The sequence below is a fragment of the Crocodylus porosus genome, unplaced genomic scaffold (assembly GCF_001723895.1).
Source record: "Crocodylus porosus isolate Cpor-Errol unplaced genomic scaffold, CroPor_comp1, whole genome shotgun sequence".
Taxonomy (NCBI): Eukaryota; Metazoa; Chordata; order Crocodylia; family Crocodylidae; genus Crocodylus; species Crocodylus porosus.
This window is the reverse complement of record NW_017728934.1, coordinates 1,596,517-1,604,869: the sequence shown is the minus strand read 5'-3', so window position 1 is coordinate 1,604,869 and position 8,353 is coordinate 1,596,517. Positions and strand designations below refer to the sequence as shown.

Genomic DNA, 8,353 nt, shown 5'->3' with positions numbered 1-8,353 from the left:
TGGAATAGGTTCAGACGTAGGCATGTAATAGATGGAATAAGATTTGGCCTGAAGTGTCTGAAGATGGAATAGATCGATGCTGCAAACAGTGGATGGGAACACCATGAACTGGCATGGCAGTGATTAATTAACAGTGGAGATGGACCTGCCTTTGCCTGCAACCCTAGAATGTATTGCAGCTGATCTCATGTCACTTTGAGGGAAGTGCCATGAGATTTTTGTGCAGCGATTTGTAGGGCTGTGCAGCCATAGAGGCTTCTAGTGCAAGCGGCTCTAATTCTGGCTTGGAAGAATAGAAACAAAAAAGCAAATGTGGAAGGTCCTCATTGTATAAGACTTGCCCAGGCTCTGTTGTGCGTAGCCTGCCTTATTTCTCCAGGCATCTAGTCAGCCCTCTGTGTATAGATTGTGTGCCCACCCTTCTGTTTTCATTGGAAGTCCCAGCCATAGAGTCTATCCAGTCTTGGATTTGGTAAGCAGGCTCAGCTGTACTGCTATTGTTAAAATTTAAATCATGCATATACCACAACTCTTACTCAGATAAGAAACAACTGGAGAAAGGGGTGGTCAATTTAAGAACAAGCCTAAAGGAAAACAATAAGTATGCTGTGAGAACCTGTCATCAGCACTAAGATGATTGCTGTAAAAATGGTAGGGCTACTGTAGCATGAGGGAATTGGTAGTGAGAATACAGCTATGCATCATATCCATTGATTGTTTGAAGCAAAATGCACAAGCCGTTTTAGGGGTGTCCTCATGAGTTGCGTAGGCAGGCAGGGTTCTTTGTGCCTGAAAGCTTGAACAATTTTTCCAACTATTTAGTTGATTTAACAAAAGATATCACATCTACCCAAAGGTCCTTCTTCGGGCATACGGAGAATTTGTTGGTGTGTGCGCGCTCCCCTGGGTGGAATAGGAGCCAGCATACAAAATGCATTTTCATTTTCACAGACCTGCATTTTGCATATTGGCTTCTATTCTACCCAGGAGAGCGGACACACCAACGAACTCTCCCTATGTCTGAAGAACAGCGTTTGTGCTCAACAGCTTGCAAAGAACAATTTTTCCAACTACTTAGTTGGTCTAATAAAAGAGATTGCATCAACCCAACGAACTTTTGTCTGCCTGTTCTTAGATCAACATGGCTACAACCAACACTCCTCATGAGTTACAAACTTTCTTTTGATCATTTGTCTCTGGTCCTATGACTTTTTTAAAATTCTTCTCAGCACAATGGCCAATAAAAAAGAACTGCATTATACTTCCACACTTTGTTACTGTATCTCCCATTGATAAAATGGACTGACACTTCTGTAACTTTGTTCTTTTATAGTTTAAATAAGAAAAATCTTCACCAAAAATGTTAAGATTAGTGTTAAGTCTTTGAAACCTCACTGGTACCTAACAGCTCTGATTTATTGGTCTGATATAGGAAACCAGATTTTAATACAAATGTTAGCAATTGCTCTGCTGTTAAGCTAAGGTGACTCTGGCCCTATCTCAGATTTAACTGATTCACTGGCAACCATGTAGACACTATAACCTATTGTCTAGAGAATAGGATTGGAAGTGAAAGGCAGCCTGGTATTCAGTTTTGTTTGGGGCTGCAGCATCAAGTCTCCTCTCCTCTTTGATAAACTTAGATACAATCCAAAACCCTAGTAACTCCCTACCTGGGAAGTTTCAGTTAATGCTTCTGAAGTGCCTTAAAATCTTTGGCCCCAAGGGTTCACAGCAGTGAAAAGTACATACATAGCAGTCACTTAGACACTTGGGAATATACCAGTGAAAACTTGTGGAACCTATAATCTTTCAGGTTTCAAAGGGGTAAAGTACAGGTTTCTTATGGATTTAGTCCATGCAGACTGGCCCCTGGTGACTATGAATTAATATAATACTCTGAAAACTGAAAGTGGCTTTCATTTCTTCTCAGAAGCTAGGAAGGGCATGATGCTCAGAGCTACATAGAGAGAAGGCAGCTAGTCACAGTTAACAGTATATTGCACGCACCAATTTTAACAGAAACTTCTGAAATAAAGTATGAGATGCTTTTTAGGTTAGTCCTCTTTAAGAATCATTATAACTATTAGTCCCAACTCTAATAGTTGCACCATCTTTTTGATAAAAGTTGGGGGAGGCAGGGGTGTAATGTTTATTCAAGGTGATGTTAGCTGTCTTGTTCCCTTGATACTGAGTAGTCAATAGTGAAAATGAATTAAAGAATCCTTTCTAATACTGATTTTAAAAGATGAAGCATTGAGGCTTGCACTTCCAGCTTTTTATTGAGTCACTTTCAGGTCAAATAGTCTCATGTCCAACTTCCAGTATGCTTTCACTGTATACAAGATAAGCTTCTATCTACATTTGAACAGCAAAGGAAAGGCTTTTTACAACAACTCTTCTCCTGAAGAAGTTTTCAGCATAGGGTTGAGGACTAGAACCTGAGTGCAACTTCACATGCAATCAGTTATGTCAGACAGGTCTGTTTCCAGTCCAAACAGTAATGCAATAGCTAGAAATCTTAACTAAAGTTAAACTTTAATCCAAGATGTTTCCAATACAACAACACTGTCTGCTTTTAACCAGATGAGATTAAAGGTTTCCTCTAAGGAACCTGAAGAATGGAGCATGTGCTCTTTTGACTTTGGTGTCAAAAGGCAGCCTGAATGAGTTTGATTCCCCCTCCCCCTTGGAGGTACAGAAAACAGGACTTATCTTCCCAAACAGCTGAGGGACTGTTAAGAAGCAGGAAGTAACCTTCCTTGAAAGGAAGGGATAGTGACTAACATTTTAGAGAAAGACAAAAGTTTGATATTGGTGTACTTCCACTTCACCTACCAACTGAAATGTTGAACCCACTGCATATGCTCACTCATTGGAGAAATGAATAAATGATGTAAGGCCACACACTCTACATTTTGATTACAAAAGCAAAACAAGTGAAACCTCATTTTACACTTGACAGTACAAGTCCTGTAATATGCTGGCAATTTAAAGATGCTGACCAATATACAGTAGCAGTCTGAACACACAGGAAAGTTACCAAGCATTTAATAGTTGGCCCATGTGTAGTTTTACAAGCACATTCTATGTTACAGAGGGAGGTAGGAGTCCAACAAGCAGAAGTTGTTGCAAGGGTGTCGAAACAACCAAGCAGACTGGTGAAAGGTCAAGATGCCAGTTTGTGCACTGCTACAGTGATGCCATCGTGCTTCTTGATCATGATATTCCTGAAACAGCAAATTTAAACAGTTACAACTTTCCAAGACTAGTAGCTCATCTCAAAACCAGTGCTAGAAATGCCTTTAGGTTTAGCATATGCCATGGCTCGTCAGAGGCAAGGTTACATATAGGATCTAAAAGAGAAATAATTGGCTTGCCATGTTTACTACTTACTACATAATTGTAGGATACATAGGATTTCCAGGAGTCTCCTTGCAATTCAAAATTTGGAAGCACCTTGGAGTGTTTAGGTGGGCTGTGAAGGCAAATCTCTGGCTACCCAACTTCCTTTGTAAAAGTTGATTATAAACAGGAACGTTAAGGACCACAGCACTGCTTCAGTAGTCATAAATTTGATGCAAAAAAGTGACGCTAGCTGGTCTTTCTAACCACAGATGCCCGGTTTCAAAACAGCCAGCAGTATATTTAGAAACACGAAAGGGGGGGGGATGGATCTCAAAATGGGTCTCTTGCAGTCTTAGACGATGCTCATGTGTCCTAACAATCCCTGGATGCTCATTTGAGACCCCCCCCCCCTTTTCCTAACAAACAATCCATGGATAAACTCAAGGGACAGGGACAGGAACAGTCTCTGGATGTTCCCTTCCCACGGGCCCTGCAGGAGGTGCCTCTTGCCCTGTACCTCCTTACAAGTGGTCACACACAAAACTTAAAAGCCACCTGGAGATGAAGGAGGCACTTCTAAGATCCTGGTTTGAGAAGCGTTAGAGCAAACCAAGGAGAGGAAAAAAAAAAAACAGCAACAAGAATGGAAACCCGGACACTCACCCATGATCTGATTCCAGACACACCACAGGAATATCAGTGGGGTCTGAAGTTAACTTGGCTGCCTGCTGGGCCAGAATGGAGATCACCCCTGCATGTTCATCAGAAAGGGTCCCGCGACCTGCAGGGCACGAGAGAAATCTGTATCCAAGTTCACCAAAACAAGCTTCTTGACAGCAATCATCACACCTGCTTCCTACTTCAGCCAAATGTCTTCCCTAACTCGACCATCTTCCACAATATCTCAAGGACACCTAAAACGTTCTGAGATTTGTTTAAAGAAGTGCTGGCCAACGTGTCCACACTTCCCCACCCCCACCCGAGTCGGGGCTGACAATACTTGTGCTTTATAGGGCCACATTTCCTAGCAGACGCAGGCGCTCGGGCTAGACAGAGGATGCCAAACGGCGATTCGGCAGGGCCACGACGCGCGGCCCCGTGTCCTGCCCCTGGCGCTGTGGGCCCCGGCCTGCGCCGTGGGTCTCGGGCACCGGGGACAGGCACTTCCTGGCGGGGCTGATGCCGGCCCTGGAACGGGGTTTCCCTGCCCAGCACGGGACTGGCGACCCGGGCAAGCACCTCCCCCTAGCACGGGCCCGGGGCGGCGCCACAGGGGATCAGACGCCTTATAGAGGCGGGCGGGGGGGGGTTGCTACTCACAGCCCAGGTTCAGCCCTTGCGAGTCCGTGCACAGCACGCCCACGACAGACGGGTTCTTCATCCTGCGGGGCAAAGCCACAGCTCGGTCACTCACTCACCCGGCCCCGACCCAACCGCCCCCAGCCCAGGCCCCGCACGCACGTGTCTTCCAGGTGCTGCTCCAAAGCCCCCTCCATGGCGCCGCGAGCTCGGCCACTTCCGCCCCGCTCAGCTGCGGTCCGTCACGTGATAAGCGCCGGAGCTGCCAGACGGGTGCTGCGGAGGCTCAAGATTCCCCGAAACCCGAAAGGTGTCGTGGGCGGGGTTGATTAGCTATGCTGCTGGAGCGTGGGAAATGCAGCCCGGCGGACGTGCAGTGAGTCCAGTGAGGGGTGCAGTGAGTCCAGTGAGGGGTGAATTGAAAGGTGCATTCGGTCCAGAGAGCTGCACCTCCCCTCCAGGACTGGGGGCGCGGGGTTGGGGTGCTGGGGGCAGGGAGCGGCTGACCCCGCTCTGAGGAGGAGGAGGAGCCCAGAAGCTCCGAGCGGCCCAGCGCCTCTGCCTCTGTCCGGGGGCGAGGGCTAAGGCGCCGACTCCGTGGATGCTCTGGGGCAAAAGCACCCACTGCAAAATACGAGTTAGGTGCTCAGCACCCAAGAGCCCCAGCCATTTATTTCCTGCTTGCCCACGTTAAAAAGCACCCCAAACCCCCACACTTCACCGAAAGAGGTAGCATGTTACTTCAGCCCGGCTCTGCAGTGTCAGTAAGGATTGGGCGCTTCAGCAGGGCTTTGGGACACTTTTTGCTAAAGCCAGTTCAGTCAGCTATTAGATTAAAAAAGGGCCAAAAAAGCCCCACTGAAGTGCCCGATCTTCATAGATGTTAAAGAGCCGGGTGGAAGTAATGCTGCGTTGCCTCTTCCGGGCTCAGCACAGGAACGCGCCAAGTTTGAAGTGAAGTGCCGCTTGTTTTGTTATGGCTGCAAGCACCCACCGGCAAAAACCAAAGTTGGCGCTTATGCAGGGCCGTCAAACTGTGCCCAGGTTGCCGCCCAGGCTGCGGCCTTGATTCACAGCTGAATCGGAGCCATGACTGCTCACTTCCTTGAGGCCTTGTTCTGCATCCTAGGATAAGTCGCTGTACTGCACTGGGGAGGCAGGGGATTGTGTTAGAAAACTTCCTGTTGTCTTTATCCTGGTCACCACTTTGCACCAGGGAATATCGCGTGAGTGCTTTGTTTTCCTCTGCAGCAGTGACTCTGAACACTTGCTTGGCCCTGGAAAAGCAACTGCCATCGTCCAAGCTGCCAGTGCCACCTTTACATCCCCACCTAACTCCCCTTTAGATCCCATGTAAGTCGTCTCCCCAGGACATGGCAGCTATTTGGTACTGTCACTACTTTTTAATTAGCTGTGTGACAGAGGAATAGGTGCAGTACAGAAGGGATGTGGCTGTGGCCCTTCCTGTATTCCCCACTGGAGGGCACTAAATCCACATCCTGCACTGCACATTGTGCATCATTTGCACAATATCCACAGCTGGCATGGAGGCGATCATATCCCGCAGACAGCCCAGCCTGACTTTCAGCCCAAACGCCAGTGCTCTTGTGGCTGGAAGTGTGCACCCAGAGAAATCCAGTCCATGAAGACCTGTCTAAGCACAGCAGGCTGGCAATGGGCAGCACCAACACAAGCATGTCCAAGCTAAGACCAGTTTCCACGCCATGCACAAATTCATGGCTGCTCCAGAAGGGAGTAGCACGTGTGCTGGTTGCAGGGCAAGCCATCTAAGCCTTCAGCCGGCCAGAAGTAGCTCAGGAATGACTGGACTCTGAGCTCCCTCAGCAGGAAGAGATGAGATGAGGGATGTGCCTTTTAAGTCTCTCTCCCCACCCCTTCCAATCCTCTGTTATCCTACATACTGTGTCATCACTCAGTGACACCGCTGTAAAGTGGGTGTAAAATGCTGCAAGGTCATGTTTTACGTTTGCTGGCGTTGATGATGCGAGTTATATGATGATGGTGAATCAGATCCCGAATCTATAGAGCTGGGCTTGGGTGCTCTATTGCATTACATCCTTCCTGCTGCCATAGCTTTACATAGCTGCTGGGGAAGTTGCCAGCATAACTGTCACCTAAGAGGTGTGATCATTTCACGCTCCCTACACAACATGGCTTTGAATAACTGCAGTGCTAAGCAGACCTGAAGCTGTACAGGTGTAAATCTGAACTGAGACCCTTGCTGCTTGTTGTCCTGCTAATAATGCATGTGTGAAGTCTTGGAATGAGGTGTTACCCCCCCTCCCAACAGGTTAGCATGAAAAAACTCATGCATGATGAATTGCCAGGACTTGTTAGGTCTCCCAAGCATCGACATGAACAGGCACACGTGCACACACACACACACACACCCACCCCCCTTTCCAAAAGCCTTTTGGTGGGTGGCTAAATAAATCATATTGAAGGTTATTAGGTTGGTGCTGGTGCTTGTGCTTAAAGAGGCTTCCACTCCTGAAAGATGCAAATGAGCCACAAGGGCTTCCTGGAATCCTACCCTGTAACTCAGGGGCGGGCAATTATTTTGGGCAGAGGGCTGCTTACTGAGTTTTGACAAGCCATCAAGGGCTGCATGACAGCCCAGGGCAGATTAACGTTACTTTTCTAAAGTTTTTAGAGGCCCCACAGGTCAGATAGAATAGCCTGGTGGGCCACATCTGGCCCCCGAGCTGCATTTTGCCCACCCCTGCTGTAACTTCTACTCGCCCAGCACAGTATCTTGCTCCATGTGAAGTCTGTTCAAATTGAGGTCCACATCCCTCCCTGCACTGCTTCAAGTGCCCACATCTGGAAGGCCATTCAGGGTATGTCTACGCTGGAATCAAGGGGTGACTGCAGCTTACATACATACATGAGCAGATGTGTATGTGTCTATATATATATTGATGTGTCTATATATAGACACATACACATCTGCTCATATGTATATATGTATATGTGTGTGTGTGTGTATACAGACACACACATACACACACATATACATATATATATATACACACAGTACACACACACACATATCTGACCTAGCTTTTACCTAGCTGGTCAGGATGCTGCTAACAGGTTACTCACAGCAGTGACGGCAGAGATTCATTCAGGATCATTCAGGCAGCTAACTCACCCCATTTATGCTGACTAATTAGTGCACAAAACTAATGCAGGCCTGCTGATTTTAGTGGTTCGTTGAGGGGACTGTGCATGTGAACGCTTGGGTTCTCCTCCCTGTTCCAGAACAGGGTGTGTTGGGTCATAAGAGCAAGTTACTTCTGCCCTGTGCTTTCCCCATCTGTAAAGTGAGGATAATGACGGCAATCTCTTTTGTAAAATGCTTTGAAATCTATGGGAGGAAAGTCCCCTGCGAGAGCAAGGGATCTTTATTATTATGACTGGCTCTAGACTCAGAATTTATTCCAGGCTCTGCTGCTGATTTACCACGTGGCATCACATCTGCTGTTTTACCCCTCCATGCCTCAGTTTCCCCCCAGCTCTGAAAGAGGCGTGACTAATTGACCTTGTAAACTGCTTTGAGATTAATGGACAACAGGCAGAGACCTGGCTGCGACCTGCATCTTCCTGAACAGATGACAGGCACACCACAGCACAGTGAGGTTTGGCCTCCTCTCGCAGCAGGTAATTGGTTACAAGCATTGAA

At 47.3% G+C, this 8,353-nt stretch overlaps 1 protein-coding gene across 1 annotated transcript; it reads right to left on the bottom strand.

Annotated features, from left to right (window-relative positions):
- Positions 1 to 2,267: 2,267 nt before the first annotated feature.
- LAMTOR5 (late endosomal/lysosomal adaptor, MAPK and MTOR activator 5) lies at positions 2,268 to 4,912 on the bottom strand. Its single transcript, XM_019546251.1, has 4 exons — positions 4,810 to 4,912; positions 4,669 to 4,730; positions 4,012 to 4,129; positions 2,268 to 3,230 (listed from the first exon to the last, which is right to left on the bottom strand). The coding sequence occupies exons 1-4, from the start codon at positions 4,842 to 4,844 to the stop codon at positions 3,170 to 3,172; spliced, it is 276 nt and encodes a 91-aa protein (XP_019401796.1). The 5' UTR covers positions 4,845 to 4,912; the 3' UTR covers positions 2,268 to 3,169.
- Positions 4,913 to 8,353: the final 3,441 nt, after the last annotated feature.

Coding starts and splice junctions, on each gene's coding strand:
- LAMTOR5 (XM_019546251.1), bottom strand. CDS start 4,844: ATGGAGGGGGCTTTGGAGCAGCACCTGGAAGACAC. Junction 4,731..4,809: donor GAGCAGCACCTGGAAGACAC/GTGCGTGCGGGG, acceptor TTTGCCCCGCAG/GATGAAGAACCCGTCTGTCG. Junction 3,231..4,011: donor TGTCTGGAATCAGATCATGG/GTGAGTGTCCGG, acceptor TTGCTGTTTCAG/GAATATCATGATCAAGAAGC.